Source organism: Portunus trituberculatus, chromosome 41 (assembly GCF_017591435.1).
Source record: "Portunus trituberculatus isolate SZX2019 chromosome 41, ASM1759143v1, whole genome shotgun sequence".
NCBI classification, from domain to species: domain Eukaryota; kingdom Metazoa; phylum Arthropoda; class Malacostraca; order Decapoda; family Portunidae; genus Portunus; species Portunus trituberculatus.
In genome coordinates this window covers 20,673,841-20,699,303 of record NC_059295.1, presented here as the reverse complement: position 1 = coordinate 20,699,303, position 25,463 = coordinate 20,673,841, and the positions used below count along the sequence as shown (strand labels likewise).

The 25,463-nt window shown below is 38.6% G+C and overlaps 1 protein-coding gene across 5 annotated transcripts in view; it reads right to left on the bottom strand.

The window, feature by feature from the left end:
• LOC123516610 (piggyBac transposable element-derived protein 4-like) overlaps positions 1-25,463 on the bottom strand; it is a 71,910-nt gene that overhangs the window by 43,715 nt on the left and 2,732 nt on the right. The window contains exons 1-4 of one of the 5 annotated variants that reach the window (XM_045276165.1): positions 15,666-15,782; positions 15,443-15,499; positions 15,036-15,144; positions 12,419-14,800 (exon numbers count right to left, since the gene is read on the bottom strand). In XM_045276165.1, coding sequence (XP_045132100.1) covers positions 12,955-14,796 — 1,842 coding nt within the window. In that variant the 5' untranslated portion in view covers positions 14,797-14,800; positions 15,036-15,144; positions 15,443-15,499; positions 15,666-15,782 and the 3' untranslated portion in view covers positions 12,419-12,954. Of the gene's footprint in view, positions 1-1,056; positions 1,212-12,418; positions 14,801-15,035; positions 15,145-15,442; positions 15,500-15,665; positions 15,807-16,053; positions 16,197-25,463 lie in introns of those variants that run through there. The other 4 variants (XM_045276161.1, XM_045276162.1, XM_045276163.1 and 1 more) reach the window with 4 other exon arrangements.

The window sequence follows — 25,463 nt, the reverse complement described above, 5'->3', positions numbered from 1 at the left end:
ACAGGTTGAATAAAACAACACGAAAACTGAACAATAGCGAATGCCGTAACAAAGTACTGGCGGGATACCAACAAAACATGCGACTGACGCATGATGAGAAAGATTTGGCCAATAGGAAAGCAGGATCACAGTACTGAGCATGATGGGAAAGATTCTGACCAATAGGAAAGCAGGATCTTATGGCGTGTTTAAGGCGCAAATTTTAAAATTTTCTGCAAGTGGGAATTTCAAGTTTTGTTTCTTATTTTTCGTATGCTGAGTAATTTTTCATAATTTGAAGCGAAAAAATCTTCGCATATCATTTCGTAAAATGAAATTTTTCATATACAGAAGCTTTCGTATCTAGAGGTACCACTGCACCATCCTGAACTCAATTCAGTTTGATTGAAAAGTTTTTTTTATGATAATAAGTGGTGTTATATTTGGGGGTTGAAAGAATAACGGGTACATTATTGAATATGCTAAGACCCTAAATCTGTATTTAGAATCTGAAAATATAAACTTTAAAACATTTACTGGTTTTAATTCATCTTTGAGGTAAGTGGACTTTGTCAACAAACGTTAAATGTGACGAAAGTTAATAATCTGATTATGATTTCCAAAATGAACTTAAAAGTTAAATTGTTAACAAAAATGTTAACTTCATTAATAAACAATTACTGGATTAATGGTTCAATCTCCAGGTTTGTGTAAATCGAGCTGCTGGAGATCAGCAGTGGGTCGAGGTGTATCGTCATACATGGTTGTGTGTGAACATCTTCATTGACTTACATGGTGATATCACTGCTGCAGTTTGAAGTGTGGCAGGACAAACTGCTACTGTAAACATGGCCTTATTTTCATATAAAATTCTTTTTTTTTTCAAGTGGCCTACTGCTATCATTTGCATCTCACAAAACTCAAAAAATCAATGAAAGTATGCAGCACATGAAAACCACCAGTAACATTTTTTTTCTAGAGTTCATATTACACATGCCATCAGATAAATCAATTGCAATAAGAATCAATATTCTGCAACAGATAAACAAAATTATGTAAAAAAAACAATAACATTACCTTTAATGTTGCTTGAACTATGAATCAGGTCACTAGAATTGCTAGTGTCCTCTCTTGCCTCCTTTAAGTTCTTAAATCTCTTGGCTGGATGAGACTCCCCATCAGTTTTATTAGTACTAACAATAATCTTTTGAGTGTCATTTTCAGTGATGGTTCTGCAAAAAAAATTTGTAGTCAATAAACCCCAATTTTGTAATCATTAGTAATACAAAAGAACACTAAAAGTTTATCAAGGGAAGGGATACCATGGAATATGGTGTATGCTGATGATTTGCTTTTGGTGAGACAAAGGAAGGAAAAGAGAAAATTAGATGAGTGGAAGTCAACACTGAAAAGTAAATGAATGAAAAAAAAGTAAAACAAAGACAGTATGTAATGTACAGAGAGTAGCAGCTGGATAGATGGTGCAGAGAAGGGTGGATGCATTTATTTATAACTCTGGATCCACCTTATCAGTAAAACAGTAGTAATAATTGAGAAATAAAAGAAAGAAAGCAAGCTGGAGGGATAAGGTGGAAAGATGTATCAGGAGTAATGTACAGTAAGAAAATGTCAAATGAAATTAAAAGGAAAGGTGTGATATGGAACTATGATAAGACAAATAATGATATGGAATTCAGGCAAAATAAGAGGAGAAAGGAAGTAGTTGAAATGAGGATGATGCAATGTATAAGTGGAGTGACATGGGAGGACAGGATTAGTAATGCAAGGCAAGAGGTGTGACTTGGATGGTGGCCACATTACAAAAAAAAAAAAAAAAAAAAAAAAAAAAAAAGATATGTGAAGAGAACACTGGATATGGAAGTAAAGGGAAAAACAAAGAAAAGACCCAAAACAAGATGCAAGGATAGTACCACAGCAGATACAAGAAAGGATTAAATAGCAGCACAACATACAGTAATGACTAGTGGACACAGCTTGTCAAGGTTAATGACACTGTATAAAGATAGAATAATAAAGCTAATGAAGAGGTTTGCCATTTTACAAGCAATTCATTTCCACAGTCGGGTTTATCTTGTTTCTTATAAAAATTATACTTGTATATTAAATCCTAATGATTCATGTTCCTGTCCTGAGAAGTAGAAGGAGGAGGCTAGATCTATTTATCTTACTTTACAATGCCACTGATTAGGAGGAGACCCCAGAATGGACAATTTCACCATTTGACAACACATCACAAACTGATATCAGTAACTCAAGAATCTTAACCTCTTTTGAACTAAAACTAACAAATGGGTGATATAAAATTCTTAAGTAATTTCTCAAATAATTTAATAATGAATAAATGTTCACATCACTCAAGAGATATACAAAAAGTATTCAATTAATGTAGGTTTAAAGTTTGTTTCATATATGACACATCAGTGTCATATATGGCACCAAGAAATAAATGAACAAATGGTTGAATAAACAGAATTTTACATTTCATCTTTTTTTTTTCTATATTCGATCGAATGTAAACATACAAAAATGTCCATGAACATGAAAAATCTTTAAACTGAAAAAAACTATGATATCCCTTGAAAGATATATTCTTGGGGAGCACATTCATAAAAAAAAAAAAAACTTCCTTTGCATGGAATTTCAAGAAGCAATTAGATGTTTTGTTCATATACAAATGAACTTCCCACTTCTTATATTTGATTGTTGCCTTGGATTTCCATCCAGAGAACTTGCATTTTTGACGCTCAGAAGGAAGTGGCCAGTGACCAACACTATCAATTTGGACATCCATAGTTAGAGTTGATGCACTTGGTCCTTTTCCTTCTTAGTAGTCAGCTTCAGCTTCATTTCCACTTCAAAGGAACTTGGACATCTTTTTTTCTTTATTCCATCTTTCTTGCATTTCAGAAGACTTTCTGCAATGTCTCACCTGTATTCTAGTGAATCCATTACCTTTTTCTCTAGTATTCCAAAACTCTTGGCATCATGCCTGTACATAAACCAATAGTTGAGTTACCATTCAAGAAACAGGAAAAAAATCTTATGTAGAATTTCTTTGATCTTAGTTTGATGTGATAGTATGCTAATTATTTTGTCATTCCATTTTTCAACAGATACTTATACTCCTACTGGCCCACACTTCTCTTCGCAAGTTCCACGTCCAAACTTTTTTCAGTCTTATCATCAATAAGGTTGCATCCTTTTAGTCTGCTTTGTCTTATTGTGGCTAAAGTATGAATTCCCTTTTCTTCCAGAGCTACCATAAGCAGTAATGCCAAGAACCAATTATCAAAGAAGAGATGTGACATGTTCAAAATCATGAGTCAGTCCTTACGTATCACAAAGCAAAATATTCTATAACCCAAGTTGTTTGGTTTTAGTGGGTTGTACTGCTTTAGAGTGATTCTTCCTTTATATGGTACAATCTATTCAATGCATCGCATTTGTTGCTGAAGTATTTGCTGAAATTTGTTAACCAATTTATCAACCAGTGGCCTTATTTTGAAAAGCTCATCTCCATTTTCATCCGATTTTGTAGACATGAAAGGGCTGTCATTAAGTGCAAGTATTTTTTGACGTCCTCCCATTTTTTATGTGAAAACACATCAGCTTTACATCAGCTCTACAAGAATTCTTCCCATACATATATGTCCTATGCAAAAATATGATACTGTATAACAAAGTGCCAACTACCAGAGAGAGATTTAAAGTAAATCCATTCTGACTTCCATAGAGATTTGATTAATGTACAATACAGTCACAGGGGAAAAGGCTCTGGCCGGGTCACTCTCTGATGACTGCACAAGCATTTGCCTCTTCCTTACCTTCCCACAAGAGTTCACAAAAATGACATCAAAACCGACATCTCTAGTTACTTATTTGACGATAAACCAGTCTTCTTGATTGTGTTAAGACGAGCTGGAACTGAGTCAGCCAGGTGTTGAAGCGTGGAGGTGGGAATCCTATCCCATGCAGCATGCAACTCTATCTCTAACTTTTCTACTGTATAAGTGTCTCTCTCCCTCAATTCCCTCTCCAAGATAGCCCACAAGTTCTCGATAGGGTTGAAATCTGGGCTGTTACTTGGCCAGTCAGAAATATATTCAACCTCATTAAGCCTCATTCAACCTTAAGCCAGTTTTTTACTCAATTTGCTCTGTGTGCTGGAGCCCCGTTGTGCTGCAGAATCTCTGCACCACTCTTTGCAAAACACTCCCCCAAATGTTCCTCTAAGATGTTGAGATAAACTTGCTGGTTTACCATCAGATTCTGTGGAAGCACCACTAGTGGCCCCTTACCCTCATATCCAAAAGCAGCCCATACCATAAGTGATGCAGTATGTTTACCATAAGGGCACACTACAGGTAACTCAATTTATGCGTTTTTGTTATTATGTGACTGAAAAAATATAATTAATTCAATTTGCGCGATCCGTTTGCTTCTATGCAATTTGGCCCTACCGCACTTTCAAACTGACCACCAGACACAATTTCAAACTGCACGCCACCTATCGGCAGCTGGCCGATAGGTGGGAGCTCCGTTGCCATGAACACACTCTTCTACTACACAAAGATGCAAAAAGAATTTTCCAAGAAAAAGTGCCAGACCACCATGCTGCAGTTTTTCAAGGAAACACCAGTGGAAGACGTAATACCAGAAGAGGATGTGGACAATCCAGTAGAAACGGTGGAAGAAGAGGAAGCACAGCTGGATGATGACGACCTTGACTCGGAGGTGGACAGTAACGGCGGGTGCTTGTGAGGGATGAAGACACTGGCGTCCTGCGTTTATTTTTTATACTAATACTTACTTTTATACTGTGGAGTTATTTTTGATAAGTGGATTTTTGATAAAGTGGAAAAGCTCATAGGAAGATGGTGACTGACTGTGGTGTGAGTGGTGAAAGCAGTGACGCAGTGAGTGTTGTGTTTATGTACTCTCTCTGCCGCCGAGAAACATCACCCCGCTGTCGAGAGGGAAGCTTTGGCCATCATTGAAGCTGTTCGGAAGTGGCGAATGTTCCTCGTTGGGCGTAGTTTCAAGATAATCACTGATCAGCAGGCGGTGTCCTTCATGTTTGATACTCGACATTCTTCAAAGGTAAAAAATGACAAGATACTACGCTGGCGAATGGAACTTGCTGGGTACCAATATGTCATTCAGTTCCGCCCTGGGAGGGATAACTTGCCAGCTGATGCCTTGTCGAGGGTGTGTTCAGCAGCGTCTGTTTCCACTGCCTCATTACAGGACATCCACGAGTCTCTGTGCTACCCTGGCATCACTCAACTGTCAGACTACGTGAAGGTGAAAAATTTGGCTTATTCTTTGGACAAAACAAGGAAAGTATTTTACATTGCCCCGTGTGCTGTGAGTTTAAGCCTAGATACTTTCGCCCTCCCGAATCCTGTTTGATTCGTGCCCTCCAACCCTTTGATAGATTATCCGTAGATTTCATTGGCCCTAAACCCTCTCTATCACGCTACAAATACTTGCTTGTGATAGTTGATGAATACTCAAGGTTTCCCTTTGCCTACCCATGCTCTGACTTTGGAATATCGAGGCGGTGTTCTGAAACCTCAACTCGTCCTTGATGAAACTCCACTTTCGCCGAAGCCTCCACCTACTACCTTCGTCGATCCTGACTCTGTTCCTGATTCAAAGCAAACTATATCGCCAGAGGATGCCCCTGAATCACTGAGACTCTCCACCCGAATCAGGAAGCCTGTGGACAGACTGACCTACTCCTGAGTTTCTTCGTAGTTTGACTTACTATTTAATTGTATAGATAAGTACTTATTTGGTTGAACTGTTTGTTTATTGGTGAGGGAGAATGTACTATTGAAGTATCAATTGTATTAGGGATTTGAGCTGCCAATTGCTTTGTACCTGTTTCCTTGTTTCGGAGGTTTAGAAGCTGTTTCATTAGCTTGCTCCATAAGCTATTTCCTCCTTCTATTTTACTCTTTGTTAATTCGGCACTCCACTCGCCTTCACCTACACTCATCTATTCAGCTTAATAAAGCCTTGAGAAAAAGGTTATTCCTGTGTTTGGAAGGCACCACACTAGCACACACAATCTGTCACCATTCTTGCTATCCTAGGCAAACTGCCCACCAACCAAGATCAAAACTGATCAAAACAAACCAGCCACCACCACTACCAACACGAAAACATGCTGCTTATACAGTAAGCCCCTGAATTTAGCGAAATCCAGCTTAGCGAAACCCTCATTTAGCGAGTGTCTGGAAAAAGGCCAAGCCCTCAAGTTTAGCGGTTTTCTCTCATATTTAGTGAATGTACCGCGCTACACTGTCTTGCCTCCCACTTGCTCTGAGCCAATTGTCCCGCCTCCCACTCACTCTGAGCCAATCGCGTGTCTGTTTGGCTGTGACGTCAGCCCCACAGTGCCTCTGGCATTCTCGCTCGACACTTGAGCTATTAATCTAGCATGTGAACTCATTTTTTGTGCTCCAATCCTCGCTATTTAGCGAGGTTCGCTATCACCATGGCCTCCACTAGCCCCCCCTACTCAGGAACGTCAATAGACGTTCATCAGACAAAACTTGTAGCACGTCGATCAACGCTTGGGCGTTTTGGGCTATATTTTGGCTATTTTCTTTGCTTGTGAGTTGGCAACACTCATCGGGAATAAACATGTGCTATAGGCCTAAGGTCAGTGTGTCACAAACTTCCACGATGGATGGTGAGAGCGAAAGTGATTCCACAGTGTCCAATTCCGTCACCTCTCCTGCGCGCCTTACTTGAAAATAGTAGAGACAGTAGATGGAGTCAAGCCATGGTGGCAAGCAATGCTATTAGTTTTCTCGCCTCTCGTGTCTAAGAATAATATCCAACTTCACTTCGAGAGTAAGAGACTTCCTGGTCTTAGCAACGCTAGGAGACATTGCAGGGCTGGTTGCAGAGCATTTTGGTGGCACGTTGAGCAAGGGAAGATGAACTGCTGCTGGACTGTTATTGTTTTTAACTACACTGTCTTCATTTTCATCACTATCCTCAATGTCACTACCGAGTAATACTGACATAACATCACTCAGAGTACCGTTTACTCCCTCTGGTTCACGGGGGTTGCGAGATGTCACCTCGAAATTGGAAAAGATGACCTATTGTGTGGAAACATATGTCTCAAGGCTTGAGGAGGCAAGCAAGAAAAGTTGCCACTTACCCCAGGACCAATAGTGAGGGGGAGAGATTCAAATATTTAGCACAGTAAAATCATGATTCCCTGACAACAATCTTCCCAAAACAATCACAGTGTGTTGAGGGTTGAAATTTGGTCTTATTCTTAAGCTTAACTGTTATGCCTTCACATCAACAAATATCAATAGATGGGTTTGTTATGACTGAGGAGCTGCAGCAACAAATATAAGTGAAGGTGTGAAAAAAAAAATTCTTCCAAAAAGGTAAGGGTTGGAACTTTTTTCATGTTTAATTACCCTTTAATAGTCACTTGGGGATTTTCACACAAAAAAAATATTTTCTTCTTTTCATCTTATATTTTTGATAACAAGGAACAACTTTCATTTAGATGTTTTTTTCATATTATTCATAGGTTTCATACTATGGCCCTCAACAATTTTGTTGATATGCCAGGACATGGTAAAAAAGTTTTTACATTACTTCTTTCTATAAAGAGACAAGAAATTAAGATTCTCAAGAATAATAGACTTATTTTGTAATATAGCTTCCAAAATTAGTTATAATTAAGATAATTTTGTTTTTGAAAAATAATTACATATAATTATAATGATGCTTCATTTAATAGTTGTACCATTTCTCTTTCATTTTTTTTCTGAAAATAGATATTTAACATTGAATCTCTTTCATAACTAAAATAAAAAAAAAAACTTCCCAAAGTAACAATTACTTTGAAAATCATAAATACATCCTCACAGCCATTGCATATTATATGCTAGAAAAAAAATGTATTCTCATAGCCACTTCATACACTTCATATATATATATATATATATATATATATATATATATATATATATATATATATATATATATATATATATATAGAGAGAGAGAGAGAGAGAGAGAGAGAGAGAGAGAGAGAGAGAGAGAGAGAGAGAGAGAGAGAGAGAGAGAGAGAGAGAGAGAGAGAGAGAGAGAGAGAGAAAAGAAATATATTTCCACAGCTATTACACATTATATGGAAGAAAAAATAAATGTATCCTAACCATTTCATATTATATGCATGAGATAATTAAATGCATCCTCACAGCCATTGCACATTACATGCAAGAAAAAAGTACAATAAATATATCCTCACAGACATTTCACATTATATGGAAGAAAAATATATAACTATTCTCAGTCATTGCACATTTTATGTGCAAAGTAAATATATCATCAGACATTACAAATCATATGCAAGAAAAAAATGTAATACATTATAATAGCCATTGCACATTATTTGCAAGAAAATAATAGTAATATGTTATCCACAAAAAATAATGAGTATGCATATGTAGGCTTCATATATTTTCTTATTCATCTAGGTTTTCGTGTGATATTCCACAAAACACATCTGTTTGTTCTTCAAACACAGATAGACATTGCACTTAGTGCACCTGAAACCTGGAACCCCTTTTGGGCACAGAGAGCATCGCCCCCTTGACTGCTTTTCTGAGCTTGCTGGCATAGGCCAATGGTCAATTCCATAATATCGGATATTCTTTGGTGGCTTTGCTTTTTTTAGATTGCCCTTCTTGGGTGTTGGTCCTCTAGATATTGGTCTCCCTACACTGACCTTTTGGTTTATCTTCACTAAAGCGCCAGCTATTTCAGCACGAAAGCATTTCAGTGTCATTGGGGATTCCTTTAGCAATGTGGTTTCACGTTTATACAGAAGCCAGCCATTGGTTACTGATAGATCTAATATATACCCAAAAAGAGGGAGGTACCACCTGTGGGATTTCATGGGTGTCTTAAATAAAGAAATCAACATATCAGAAAGATCAATGCCTCCCATGTGCTTATTTTATTGTAAGCTAGTACAATTGAAGGACAAGGGATGTCAATTTTGCATTTATGATCCTTATCATACCTTTTCACAGCTCCTTCAGGCTCAACTCCCACTGCATTGCTAAGGAGTGTTACGCATTTATTGTCATGCCATTCGATAGCGATGACATCCTCAGATGATTTATAATCATAGTGACCTCGTTCTTTCTTCTTCATGTCTTTGTCTGATAGTAGATCTGCTCCACCACATCTAGATTCCCTCACTGTGCCAAGAGATTTTATACCAATCAAAGATTCCAATTTCTTTACCAGTTCGTAACTGGTAAACAAGTTATCACAAAACCTTTAGAGCAGTGGTTCTCAAACTATGGGTCGCGACCCAAAGTTGGGTCGCGAGATCAATTTTGATGGGTCGCAGGGACACAGGAACATTATCATGCTTTCAGTGTTTCAGTGTATTTCAGTTGCTTAATTGAATTATTCTTCTTTAACCACAAATTACTTTTGTTATGTATGTTCATCTTCCCCCCACCTCCCTCCTCCTGGGCCCCATGTAATGGTGTCTCTGACAGGAATGACTCCTGTATCAAACGCGTATGTTGGACTGGCAGTGGGCCCGTGTATGCTCGCGCGCGGTGTCTATTTTCCACCGACCGCAGGCGAGGGAGGTTGTGCCGTTTGCAGTCATTTGTGTGAGTAGAGTGTGTGTGTGTGTGTGTGTATAATTATATAATATCTTGTTTCATATACTACTTACTATATTTACTAAATAATAATAATAACTAGCAGGGATATCCGGCTTCGCCCGGGTTACAATGGCAAGAGATGAAAACATTGCAAGTCTGTGTCTGTCTGTCTGTGTCTGACTGTCTGTCTGTGTCTGTTTTCGTCTCTCTCTGTCTGTTTTTGTCTCTCTGTCTGTTTTTGTCTGTGTCTGTCTCTCTCTGTCTGTTTTTGTCTGTGTCTGTCTCTCTCTGTTTTTGTCTGTGTCTGTCTCTTTTTACATACCATTTGTAAATTACAGAGTCTGTTTTTGTTATTTTCAGAATGGCGAAACGATCATACAAGGATGCCTTCCTAGACTTCGGATTCACAAACATCGTTGATCATGGAATCATCAAGCCTCAGTGTGTTATCTGCTGCGAAGTTCTGTCAAATGAGTCGCTGAAATCTAATAAGTTGAAAAGACATCTGACTTCAAAGCACCCTCAACATGCTCTCCAAGAGAGAGCTTTTTTTGAAAGAAAAAAAGCTGCTCTGAAACGACAAAGGTTCGAGACACCTGACAATCCAGCAGTAGTGGCTTTGAAGCAAGCCACATTGGCATCATATAAGGTTGCATGGAGAATTTCAAACAAGAAAGCACCCCACACTATTGGAGAAGATCTCGTCAAGCCTGCAGCCATTGACATGGTAAAAACGGTGTGTGGAGAAGACGTAGCAAGAAAACTGGAAATTATCCCGTTGTCAAATGACACTGTGCGCAGGAGAATAGTGGACATGTCACTTGATATCAAACACCAAGTAGTAGATCGCATCAAGGCCAAGGGAGCCTTTAGCTTGCAGCTAGATGAGTCAACAGACGTAAGTGATAACGCCCAACTGTTAGTTTATGTTAAGTATGAGGGGCCAGTAGATCTGGAAGAGGAGTTTCTCTTTTGTCGTGCATTGCCAACAACCACTACAGGAGAAGATATTTTTCAAATGGTTGACCAGTTCTTGAAAGAGGAAGAACTTTCATGGACAAACTGCTTCAGCATTTGTTCTGACGGAGCACCAGCGATGCTTGGGGCACGAAAAGGCTTCACAGCACTTGTAAAAAAAGTTAATCCCATGGTTAACGTTGTGCATTGCCTGCTACATCGTGAAAATCTGGTTGGTCGACACCTGTCACCTGGACTGAACGAAGTGATGAACGAAGCAGTTCAAATTGTCAACTACATCAAAACTAGTGCACTGAATACTCGGTTGTTCGAGCAGTTATGTGCCGATTTCGACGCAGAACACAGGCATCTCCTCTTCCACTCAAACATCAGATGGCTTTCAAGAGGAAAATTACTACGACGACTACTGGATCTTCGGGATGAGTTGGAAATATTCCTGATTGAAAAGAAATGCGGCTTAGTGAACAAATTGGCGAACAAGATGTGGCTCCTACAAGTGGGGTATCTCAATGACATTTTTGTTGCACTCAACAATCTGAATATCAGCATGCAAGGCCGCAACCAGACAATTGCTGGAGTTGCAGAAAATCTGTCTTCTTTCAAATGCAAGCTAAAACTGTGGTTAAGCAACGTGAAGCGAGGGAAATTTGCAGCTTTTCCTAGTGTGGCAGAATTTCTAGAGATGTGGGAGGAGACATCTCAGAATGATGCCAAAATTTTTATTGTACCACACTTGACTGAGTTGATGGCAGAGTTTGACAGACGAATTCCAGAAGAACACATTCGAACCCAGTCGTGGGTGAGAAATCCTTTCAACATAAATGTTGAAGACCTGCCAGAAAGCGTTCCAGGACTCCCAGAGCAACTTATTGAGGTTCAAAATGAACATTTGTTGAAGGACCTCTTCAAGGAAGTATCTCTTTCTGAATTCTGGATTCAGGTAAAGAAAGAGAAGTCTATAGTAGGAGTTGAGGCGGTGAAAGTGTTGCTCCCATTTGTAACAACATACCTTTGCGAGCAAGGTTTCTCGGCTCTGACTCATATAAAAAATAAGTCGAGGAACAAGCTTAACCCCGAGCATGATATGAGATGCAGCCTTACGACAATGATTCCACGATTTGACAAACTGGTAAACGAGAAGCAGCACCATGGATCCCATTAATTTAGTTTTGTGGATGAAAAACAGTGCCATGAATTCTATTAATTTAGCTTTGTGAATTAAAAGCAGTGCCATAGATTCTATTAATTTAGTTTTGTGAATTAAAAGCAGTGACATAGATTCTATTAATTTAGTTTTGTGAATTAAAAGCAGTGCCATGGATTCTATTAATATAGTTTTGGGAACGAAAAGCAGTGCCATGAATCCTGTTCGTTTAGTTTTGTGAAAAGGAAAAGCAGTGCCATAAATCCCACTAGTTTAGTTTTGTGAATGAAAAGCTGTACACATTATTTTTTTCCAAAATAAAGTGTATATATCATTGCATATTTTCTTTCTCTTCACTTTACTCTGGGTCGCGAAGGAATGAAATGTTTCAAATAGGGTCGCTCATGAAAAAGTTTGAGAACCACTGGTTTAGACTTTGAAATATGTCACAGAAATCTACCATTCCTTTCTATGTAGCAACCAAAAAGCAAGAAAGTTTAGTGTGTTCAAGCGTACCTGCTAGGCTTGGAGGGATGTTGACGTCCTGTCAGCTGACTCCCACACCACTGCCATCTATTGGCGCAAAATTGATCTATTTCTCCTCGACAATATTGTTTCTTGTTATGATCCTCAACAATTTTGTTGATATACCAGGACATGGTAATAATATCTTCTGAATTATTTCCTCCTATGTAGTGACAAAAATATGTAGATTCTCAAGAATAACATACCTTTTTTTTAGTATAACTTCCATAAAATAATCATTTATAGTTATAATCATGTTTTACAATATAATTGTACTATTTCTTTTATTTTTCTAGGAATAGATATGTAGTATTGAATTCCTTTTATAACTAAAAATAGTTCACTTCCGAAAATATCAAGGAATTTGATAGTAATGAAAATATTCTCACTGCCACTGCAGATTATATACTAGAAAAATAAATACATATACATATATCATCACATTATATGCAAGAAATGAAAATAAATAGATGTATCACAGCCTCATATCCTCACAGCCATATGCAAAAGAAATTATAAGTATATCACAGTTGTTCCACATTATATGCAAGAAAATAATAACAATTGATACAGTATCCAGAAAGAAATGTTGAGTATGCATTATTTGGCTTCATATCCTTTGTTATTCATCTAGGTCTTTGTGTGATATTGTACAAAACACATTTGTTTGTTCTTCAGGCATAGAAATACATTGCATTTAGTGCATCTGAAACCTGAAACCCCTTTTGGGCACAGAGAGCAGCGCCCCCTTGCTTGCTTTTCTGAGCTTGTTGGCATAGGCCAATGGTCAATTCCATCATATCGGACATCCTTTGATGGCTTGGCTTTCTTTACATTGCCCTTCTTGGGTGTTATTCCTCTGGATATTGGCCTACCTACACTGACCTTCTGGTTTATCTTTACTAAAGTGCCAGCTATTTCAGCACGAAAGCATTTCAGTGTCATTGGGGATTCCTTCAGCAATGTGGCTTCACGCTTATACAAAAGCCAGCTATTGGCCACTGATAGATCTAGCAAATAGCCAAAAAGGGGAAGGTACCACCTGTGGGATTTCATAGGTGTTTTGTACAAAGATACCAACATGTCAGAAAGGTCAATGCCTCCCATGTGCTTATTGTAAGCTAGTACAATAGAAGGGCAAGGAATGTCAATCTTGCATTTTTTATGTTTATCATATCTTTTCACAGCTCCTTCAGGTTCAACTCCCACTGCATTACTAAGGAGTGTTACACATTTATTGTCATGCCATTTGATAGCGATGACATCTTCAGATGATTTATAATCATAGTAACTCCGTTCTTGCTTCTTCATGTCTTTGTCTGATAGCAGCTCAACTCCACCGCATCTGGATTCTCTTACTGTGCCAAGACATTTTATACTAATCAAAGACTCCAATTTCTTTACCAGTTTGTAACTGGTAAAAAAGTTATCACAAAAAACCACACAAGAGGAAGGATCAGGGATGGACCTACACAATACCAACATGACCTTTTCACCAAGCAGGAAATCTTTCTCATTCTCAGGTAGATCTTCATCATTAAAGGTTGTTGTACCTTGATACAAAAGTAGATCATGTACAATTCCAGATGAACTAGATCTACAGTAAATTTTGAAACCCCATTTATGAGGTTTATTCTTCACATACTGTCTTAGTGTCCCAGCCCTTGTACCCTTGTAAGGCACCATCACCTCATCTACACTCTGGTGATTACTTCCCTCTATCTTCTTACACTGTCTGCGAACCATTTCAAACACAGGTCTTACTTTGTGAAACTTATCATCTTGGGTGTCCTTTTTCTTATGGTTGTCAACAAAATGCAAATACCTCTTCAGGCATTTGAACCTTTTTGAACTCATTATGTCAGCCACAAGTGGATATCTAAAATGGACACTCCAGTAATCATCCATTGCTGGCAAAGAGCATATCCCCATGTAGAGTAACACAGCCAAAAACATTTGCATTTCTCCTACAGTTGTACATATACTACCTGTTGTTTCCTGAACTGAATACAAATTAGTCTGTTGTACAAGAAGATCTACCAGTTCAGGAGTAAAATATCTAGAAAAATACTGAAATGGTGTTGATAACTCGTCTGGGGCTGTAAAGTTCTTCTCTAGTGGGTAAGAGTTATCAATATCTCTCTTTCTCCAAAGCCTTCCTCTTATGGGATCACTGACATGAGAAGTTGGTGCTCCATTTTTCTCAATAGGAACCAGTTTAGGTTGAGGTGTGTTCACTTTACGTTTTTTGAAGCAGGGTTGCACTGTTGAACCACTGGGCATTTGCTCATCATCATTTGAAAGATCACTGACTGCATCATCTGAATCATCCTCATTTATGTTAGCAGTGAAATCTGGGTCATTGACATCATCATCGCCATCATCAGCAAGCCCGTCGTCTGAATCATCTCCATCCTCAGGGATGACAGCTACTAAATCCCGTCGTTTCCCGTAAAAGCTCCGCGCATCCATTTTCCTAAAATGAGAAGAAAATGTGTAAAAAAATCTGGATTTTATGGGCAACTCAACAATTTTGTCGATGAGCCAGCTAATGGCATATTTTTACCATAAACAGGCTCCTCAACAAAATTGTAGACAACATTTCATAGATCCAGTACTTCATCATTATCATATTCTTCGGGACTTATCATCATATCAACATGATCACTATTGTTTAGACTTTGCAATAATGTCACACATATGCATCATACCTTTCTACGTAGCATCCAATATAAGCAAAAACGTAGAGCCAGGTGAAGCGTGCCGGCTAGCTGCCGGTGGTGTTGATGTCCTATCAGCTGACCATCACACCACTGCCATCTATTGAGTCAAGATTAAACTATTTCTGTTCGACAATAATGTAGACGTGCCTTGATGAGAAATATTTTTGTTTTGGACCATTTATTACTTACTTTATGTAAGTAAAAAATAGCTCAACAATTTTGTTGAGCAAACGGTTTAAGGGTTAAGTACTGATGACGAGGTCGCTGTGCGACTGATACAGGATAACCTAGATGGGCCCTGGTGGCCCTTTGTTATCCTATTATTTATGTTATGTTATATGTTATGTTATGTAGCAACCAAAAAAAGCAAGAAAGTTTAGTGTGTTCAAGCGTACCTGCTAGGCTTGGAGGGATGTTGACGTCCTGTCAGCTGACTCCCACACCACTGCCATCTATTAGCGCAAAATTGATCTATTTCTCCTCGACAATATTGTTGAAGTGCCATGATGAGAAATATTTTTGTCCTTAACCATTTATTACTTACTTTATGTAGGCAAAAAAAAAAGCTCAACAATTTTGTTGAGCAAACAGTTTAAGGGATTTATTAATAATGCTTACCTTTTTTCACCTCTGCTTTCCTCTGATGATGGGCCTTCTTGATCACACAACATCAATGGATCTTCTGGTGGTGGCAAATCCTCCTCTTCTACCTTAACATCAATTTCTTCTTTCACTTCCACCATAAACTGATCATTTTCACTGAAATTACAAAATATAATGTAAGCAGATAGCAGTTAAAAGAAATTCACCACACTTACAACCATCTCTCAACATTTAATTAAATTATACAACACATAAATCCATGAATGTTGAAAATTTGAATGTGTAATAGGAGCATCCCCTTAATCTATGAATTAAGAGCCACAGCTCAGGCTGAAGAGCATGTGTCCTTTTATGAAGAAAACAATATTTTGGCATGCAGTGCAAGAAGTAGAAAAATTCTTACCTTCCTTCACAGTCCTCTTTTATCCCAAACTGTGGGTACAAAGATGTGTTTGGAATTATAATTGAGGGAGAAGCCTCATCCTCTGTATCATTCTCTTTTTTCACCTCAGGATTATAAGGATCCATTTTGTGTAATATGAGCTTCTGAAAAGAAATTGCAGCACAATCAAATTTACATTACATGCTTAAGATAGGGCATCTGTGTATTGTAAACTTACTTCTGACCAAGGCTGAACATTTCTGGGAAACCATGGCCTCTTTCTTCTCTCACTACACTACATACACCTTATACAACTACAACTTCAAATGAAAGTTGAAAATAAAAAAAACCTATGGATATATAGAACAGCTTTGGAGTTCTCGTCTGAGGGGAAACCAGGTACATCCTCAGGTAAGACTGCTCTTGTGGTATCATTTCAAAACGTATTAATATTCACCTTAAGATGGCTATGCATCACCTTGGGACATCTATTTAAAGTATTTGGAATAGTCTTGAAACTTTGCAAGTATAAATACATTTTCATGAGAACAAGAATGAATTTTGGAGAGTGATTCTAAAAACTATCTAAAAAGAAGTTATCATTTTAACACAAAGGATACTGCAATCTGACCTGTTTAGTGAGTATGGTGGTAATAGTTGGTAGCCCTGAACATAATGGATGGTTGCCACCTATTATGACCTGCAGAGTTTGATACTACTATGTTATCATATGTACTTATTACTAATCAATCATATTTGACCAGGTAGTTCAATAAACCATCCTTTGCACCACACTTTAAAGATAGTTTTAGAAGTTAAAAGACTATTCGCTATCTTAAAATCTGAACCATTCGTAGCAATGCATGGTACAGGCAACCCCCGCTTCACGAAGGGGTTACGTTCCTAAAAAACACTTTGTTAAGCGAAACTTTGTTAAGCGAACCGATTATAACAAGTTTAACCCCTGGCTTGAACTTCCATTGAGAGTAAGCAAAGCGAGAGTGCATCATAGTACAGTGAAAGGTTTAATGAAAGTAAAAATTATGAAGTTTAACATTTAGGTCGTTAAATTTAACTTAAGTCATTAAAATGTACACTAATGTATGTATGTATGTAACTTTATAATGTTGATGATCTTAAATTTATGAAGGGAGGGAGAGTGAAGCGGGAAAGACACTAACCGGCAACCTGTGGAATGTAGACAAAGGGCGCATCATTGTACCGCATACAAAACTTATGTACCACATTTCCACAAGGCTTTCCATTTTATCCATTGTAGAGTCATGAGTTCAGGTGGTTCTTTTAGCTTGCAAGGAAGATACAGTCTCACCAGCCTTCTTAATAGAGTCTGCTGACTTGAAAATAATAGAGACAGTACATGGAGTCAAGATGGTGGCCAGCAATGCTATAGTTTTCTCGCCTCTCTCGTGTCTGTGAATAATATCCAGCTTCACTTCGAGAATAAGAGACTTCCTGATCTTAGGAACGCTAGGCCACATTGCAGGGCATTTTGGTGGTAAGTTGAGCGAGTGAAGACGAGCTGCTGCTGATACTGTTATGGGAGTGTGTTGTCCACGAGAGGCTTATCTTGATATTCATCTTGATTCTACAGGTGTCCCAGGATTTCTCCTGAGGCAGGCCTTAGTATTTGAGGCTCCTGGTGTATTCAAAAGCTTGTCGGCTTGCGTGATTCGGTGGGGCTTTCAAACTTGGAAAAAATTACCTGGATAAAACTTCGTTAAAGCGAGTTTGGTGTTCGTTAAACGAGCAGATGGTAGTAAAAGGAAACCTTCATTGTAGCGAAATTTCGTTGTGTGAACCTTCGTTAAACGGGGGTTGCCTGTATAAGGCTAATTATCATATAATTAAATCACTTCCCCACAGAGGCCATTTTTAAATACTCAAGTTGTTGTTGATCTCATCTTATCTGACCTTCAAAAAGGCCCTTGATGAGGTTAATCACCAAATATCAATTCAAAAGCTATCCTTACTGGGAATTTGCTATCCTTTACTAGTATGAAATGCTCAATTTCTAACCAACAAAACTAAGAGTCTCAATCTTGTATTATAAAAGTTCTTCAATAGATGTCTTTAGTGGAGTTCCCCAAGGGTCAGTGCTTAGCCCTCTGCTTTTTCTTACTTATATAAAAAAAAATTTATTATTTTTTTTTTAAGGTAAACTAACCATAGGCAATAAAAATTTTTAAAGAGGCCCACTTAATTGCCAGTATCCTTGCAGGTAAGAGGGTTAGCCAAAAGAAAGGGACACATGTCTTGAAATTTCTCTCTTAAAAGAAGTGAAGTCATTGGAAGATGGAAATACAGAAACAAGTAAGGAGTTCCAGAGTTGGGCCAACCAGGTGAGTAATTTATCATATCTCTCGTGCCATCTAGCTGAGCGTAGTAAGTCATGCACGAGACATGCTGGTGTCTACGCAGCCTTTGATGTGGAGGCTATATCTTTCTCCCCACTTCTGCACAAGAGCCAAACAAATGTTTTTAGAAATTACCTACATGTCTAAGGCAACAAGAAACTTTTGAACACCAAGAAGGCTTGAGACAGGTGCAGAAAGGTGAAATTATGAGCCCATACTTCCGCACCTGAGATTTTCAAGAAAAAAATTTTAAAAATAGAGACGACCAAGAGTCTGCACTCCGTAACATTACTTTCGGCCATTTTTGGCAGTCTGTGCTACCAGGCATCCTTTCCCACCACTTAGTGACGTCACTCATTCAGGTCTAAGCAAGCTTCCCCACCAGCTACAGGAATGCCTAGCTAGAGGCTGTTCAGCTCTGCAGGAGACATCTTGCTGACAAAGAGGTCCAGCCTCAGCAATGTAAATTTTGAACAGCTGGTTTTAGCTACAGGTCAACATGCACTTGCTGGACAACAAGGAGGTGCAGCAGCAGCAAAAGGGAGGAGGAGGAGCAGGACTTGCAGACTATGTTTAATGAACTTGTCAACTTGTGAATCGTTTAAAAACTGTCATCTGTGGTAGATAGTAAACTGAATCAGCACATATCTTTCTATATCCACATGCCATCTCTTTTGCTTCTGAATGACACAAACCAGAAGTTTCTGTGATGTGTGTGTGCTGAGACATGGTAATTATGATGAGTATAAAAGTACAATAATAATAATGATGATAATAATAATAATCATAATAATAATAATAATACAATGACTCCAAGTTACTGCTAACTGTACATACATTACAATGATTATATGCATATATAATCCCATTCAAATATATTTATATATATATATATATATATATATATATATATATATATATATATATATATATATATATATATATATATATATATATATATATGTGTGTATGTATATATATATATATATATATATATATATATATATATATATATATATATATATATATATATATATATATATATATATATATATATATATATATATATATATATATATATATATATATATATATATATATATATATATATATATATATATATATATATATATATATATATATATATATATATATATAAGCAACTCCGTTCTAAAAAAAAACTTTCGATTAACCGATTATAACAAGTTGAATCCCAGACATGAACTTCCATTGAGAGTAAACAAAGCGAGAGTGCATCATAGTACAGTGAAAGATTTAATGAAAATCAAAATTATTAAGTTAAACATTTAGGCTGTTTAATTTAAGTCATTATAATGTACACTAATGTATGTATGTACGTAACTTTACAGTGTTCATGATCTTAAATTTATGAAGGGAGGGAGAGTGAAACGGGAAAGACACTAACCGGCATCCTGTGGAATGTAAACAAAGGGCGCATTGTTATATCACATACAAAACTGCAGCTCTGACTTGCCCACCCTGCTCACAGCGGCAGGCATCGACTTGTCACGGCAACCAGCAGTGCTTTGCCTCATTTGTGCATTCCTCAGCAAGACCAAGCAACTGCAATGCTTGTGAGAACACCGCAGGCATCTCTCCAGGGCTTATAGGATCATACAAGATCATCACAGCCTTTAACAACAATTACAACAGTCAAAATTATTAAGTGAAATATTTGGGCAGTTTAATTTAAGCAATTATAATGCATACACTAATGTATGTATGTACGTAACTTTATAATGTTGATGATCTTAAATTCATGAAGAGAGGGAGAGTGAAACGGGAAAGACACTAACCGACAACCTGTGAAATGTAAACAAAGGGCGCATCATTATATCACATACAAAACTGCAGCTCTGACTTGCCCACCCTGCTCACAGCGGCAGGCATCGACTTGTCATGGCAACCAGCAGTGCTTCGCCTCATTTGTGCATTCCTCAGCAAGACCAAGCAACTGCAATGCTTGTGAGAACACCGCAGGCATCTCTCCAGGGCTTATAGGATCATACAAGATCATCGCAGCCTTTAACAACAATTACAACATACAAAACTTATATACCACATTTCCACAAGGCTTTCCCTTTTATCAATTGTAGAGTCATGAGTTCAGGTGGTTCTTTTAGCTTGCAAGGAAGATACGGTCTCACCAGCCTTCTTAGTAGTCTGCTGAATTGAAAATAGTAGACAGTAAATGGAGGCAAGATGATGGCGAGCAATGCTATAGTTTTCTCACCTCTCTCATGTCTGTGAATAATATCCAGCTTCACTTCAAGAGTAAGAGACTTCCTGGTCTTCTTAGAAATGCTAGGCCACATTGCAGGGCGTTTTGGTGGTAAGTTGAGCGAGGGAAGCCAGAGCTGTTGCTGATGTTGTTATTGTTTTGAACAGGGGAGTGAGTGGTGCGCGTGTTGTTCACGAGAGGCTTGATATTGATCTTGATCTTGATTCCATAGGTGTCCCAGGATTTCTCCTGAGGCAAGCCTTAATATCAGCAGCTCCTGGTGTATTCAAAAGCCTGTCTGCTTGCATGATATGGCAGGGCTTTCAAACTTGGAAAAAATTACCTGGATAAAACTTTGTTAAAGCGAGTTTGGTGTTCGTTAAACGAGCAGATGGTCGTAAAATTAAACCTTCGTTGTAGTGAAATTTTGTTGTGTGAAGCTTCGTTAAGCGGGTGTTGCCTGTATACATACATACATACATACATACATACATACATACATACACACACACACACACACACACACACACATATATATATATATATATATATATATATATATATATATATATATATATATATATATATATATACACACACACACACACACACACACACGCACACACAGTAATGCTCCGTTTAAAGAACGTTCGTTTAATGAATTTCCGGGTTAACGTACTATGTAAAGTTAGACCAAAAGTCAGCATAACGTACAACCACATCCATTTTAGTGAATTTTCTGGATTTTAATTTGCCGGGTGAGGGATCGAATGCGGCAGCTTCGCTATGATTGGCTGGCTCCCCACCTCTGTCTCTAGTGCTCCTAGGGCTGGATCCAAGATTCTTTAACAACGTCAGAGCAACCTCTTGCAGCGAAATGGCATCCATGAACGCTTGGAGGGACAGTGACAAGGTTGCTATCAGGTTGCTCTGAGGTTGCTGGGAACACCACCTCTCCAGGTGGTGTTACTGTCTTATATATGCATTTATGTTCACAAAACAACATTTCTATTAGCTTTTTTACAAACCTTGAAGAAGAAGGATTGTTTCGTAATGCATAAAGTGAAATCTTACATGGAATACCAAAAATAAAGCAGAGATGAGATGAGCCACAGGCAGGCGGAGACTTGCGGCCACTCGGCCGCTTCTTCTTCTTCTTGTGACCCTTTTGCTTGCGTGTTACTTTCATCATGATGTTTATGTTTTCACTCCTCTATTACCTGCTATAATGGATATCATATCGTAGTATTCATATACGCTCACGTCACGAGGATAACCTAGACTCCGTGGCACTGAGTGATAGTGAATTACTAATGACATACCGCGGTATTTCATTAGTAATTCACTATCGCTCAGTGCCACGGAGTCGAGGTTATCCTCATGGCATGAGCGTATATGAATACTAAGATATGATATCCATTATAGCAGGCAATAGAGGAGTGGAAACAAATATCATGGGGAAAGACAACACGCAGGCTAAATGGGTCACAAGAAGAAGAAGAAGCGGCCGAGTGGCTGCAAGTCTCCCGCTTCGTCTGTGGCTCATCTCATCTCTACTTTATTTTTTGGTATTCCATGTAAGATTTCACTTTATGCATTACAAAACAATCCTTTCTTGGGGTCAAGGTTTGTAAAAAACTAATAGAAATGTTATTTTGTGAACATAAATAAGAGAATGTGAGAGAATTTATACATAGCTCCCCTAACTTCCAATGACTCGTATGCCATCATAAAAGTAGTTGTACACCGGTGGCCCAATATCCTGCCAAACGTATATATAATTTTTTTTTTTTTTAACCCATGTGGTATGTTGGGGACCAGCCCAGAACGCATTCCCCCTATTTCCATTATTTCCTAGGGGAAAATTACGTCCGCTTAACAAATTTTCACTCTACTCTATGAACAGCTTTAACACCCCCTATCCTGTTCGTTACGCCGAGTATTACTGTATATGTATAATTTTTTTTTACGTAGGGAAGAGGGCCAGCCATGGGAGAAAAAAAATAAAAAATAAAATAAAAATTTAAAAAATTTAAAAAAAAAGGCCAATTGAGTGCTGGCTCTCTAAAAAGTGTAAAACGTCAGCCAAAGTTGGGGACCAAATGCCTCAATACCTCCCTCTTAAAAGAACACAAGTCGTAGGAATTCAGAAATAAAGATGCAGGGAGCGAGTTCCAGAGCTTACCAGTAAAAGGGATGAATGATTGAGAGTACTGGTTAATTTTTGCGTTAGAGAGTTGGACAGAATAGGGATGAGAGGAAGAAAGAAAGCCTTGTGCAGTGAGCCTGCAGAAGGACGGGAGGGATGCAGTTAGCAAGATCAGTAGAACAGTTAGCATGAAAATAGCAATAAAAAATACGAGTAGAAAGAGATGCAACATTCCGGCGGTGAGAAAGAAGCTGAAGACAGTTAGTCAGAGGAGGGGAGTTGATGAGACAAAGAGCTTTGGATTCCACCCTATCAAGTAAAACTATGTGAGTGGAATCCCCCCCAACATGCGAAGAGTACTCCATACAGAGGCGGATAAGGCCCTTATACAAAGTAAGCAGTTGGAGGGGGCGAGAAAAACTGGCGGAGATGCCTCAAAACACCTAACTTCATAGAAGCTGTTTTAGCAAGAGATGTGAAGTTTCCAGTTAAGATTATGAGCAAAGGACAGACCATTGTGGAAGAGGGAGACAGTTGAGTGTCGTTGAAGAAGAGGGGATAGTTGTCTGGAAGGTTGTGTCAAGTTGATAGATGGAGGAATTGAGTTTTTGAGGCACTGAAAACTACTAGATTTTCTCTGCCCCAATCGGAAATCTTAGAAAGATCGGAAGTCAGGCGTTCTGTGGCGTCCCTGTGTGATCTGTTGACTTCCTGAAGGGTTGGTCATCTCTGAAAGGACGTGGAAAGATGTAGGGTGGTATCATCAGCGTAGGAGTGGATAGGGCAAGAAGTTTGGTTAAGAAGGTCATTAATGAATAATAGAAAGAGAGGGGTGACAGGACAGAACCCTGAGGAACACCACTATTAATAGATTTAGGAGAAGAACAGTGGCCGTCTACCACAGCAGCAATAGAGCGGTCGGAAAGGAAACTTGAGATAAAGTTGCAGAGAGAAGGATAGAAGCCGTAGGAGGGCAGTTTTGAAATCAAAGCTTTATGCCAGACTCTATCAAAAGCTTTTGATATGTCTAACGCTACAGCAAAAGTTTCACCGAAATCTCTAAAGAGGATGACCAAGACTCAGTAAGGAAAGCCAGAAGATCACCAGTAGAGCGACCTTGACGGAAGCCATACTGGCGATCAGACAGAAGATTGTGAAGTGACAGATGTTTGAGAATCTTCCTATTCAGGATAGATTCAAAAACTTTAGACAAGCAAGAGATTAAAGCTATAGGACGGTAGTTTGAGGGGTTAGAACGGTCACCCTTTTTAGGAACAGGCTGAATGTAGGCGAACTTCCAGCAGGAAGGAAAGGTAGAAGTCGATAGACAAAGTTGGAAGAGTTTGGCCAGGCAAGGTGCAAGCACAGAAGCACAGTTTTTGAGAACAATAGGAGGGACCCCATCAGGTCCATAAGCCTTCCGAGGGTTTAGGCCAGCAAGGGCATGGAAAACATCATTACGAAGAATTTTAATTGTAGACATGAAATAGTCAGAGGGAGGAGGAGAGGAGGACAAGCCCAGAATCATCCAAGGTGGAGTTGTGAGCAAAGGTTTGAGAGAAGAGTTCAGCTTTAGAGACAGAAGAGATGGCAGTGGTGCCATCAGGATGAAATAAAGGAGGAAAGATGAAGAAGTGAAGTTATTTGAGATGTTTTGGCTAGATGCCAGAAGTCTCGAGGGAGTTTGAGTTTGAAAGATTTTGACATTTTCTATTTATGAAGAGTGTTTGGCAAGTTGAAGAACAGACTTGGCATGATTCCGGCAGAGATATAAAGTGCATGAGATTCAGGAGATGGAAGGCTCAAGTACCTTTTGTGGGCAACCTCTCTATCATGTATAGCACGAGAACAGGCTGAGTTAAACCAAGGTTTAGAAGGTTTAGGTTGAGATAAAGAATGAGGAATGTACACCTCCATGCCAGACACTGTCACCTCTGTTATGCGTTCAGCACAAAGAGATGGGTCTCTGACACAGAAGCAGTAATCATTCCAGGGAAAATCAGCATAATACCTCCTCAGGTCCCCCAAGCTGGCAGAGGCAAAACACCACAAGCACCTTCGTTTTGGGGGATCCTGTGGAGGGATTGGAGAAATAGGATAAGATACAGAAATGAGATTGTATTCGGAAGAGCCAAACGGAGATGAAAGGGTGACAGCATAAGTAGAAGGATTAGAGGTGAGGAAAAGATCAAGAATGTTGGACGTGTCTCCAAGACGGTCAGGAATATGAGTAGGGTGTTACATCAGTTGCTCTTGGTCATGGAGGATAGCAAAGTTGAAGGATAGTTCACCAGGTAGTGAACATTGAAATCTCCAAGGATGGAAATCTCTGCGAAAGGGTAGAGGGACAGAATGTGCTCCTCTTTGGAAGTTAAGTAGTCGAAGAATTTACTATAGTCAGAAGAGTTAGGGAAGAGATAAACAGCACAGATGAATTTAGTTTTAGAGTGACTGTTAAGTTGAAGCCAGATGGTGAAAAACTCGGAAGATTCAAGAGCGTGGGCACGAGAGCAAATTAAGTCGTTGCATACATAGATGCAGCATCCAGCTTTGGAATGAAAATGAGAATAAAGAAAGTAGGAGGGAACAGAGAAGGGGCTACTGTCAGTTGCCTCAGACAGCTGTGTTTCAGTGAGGAAAAGAAGATGAGGTTTAGTAGAGGAGA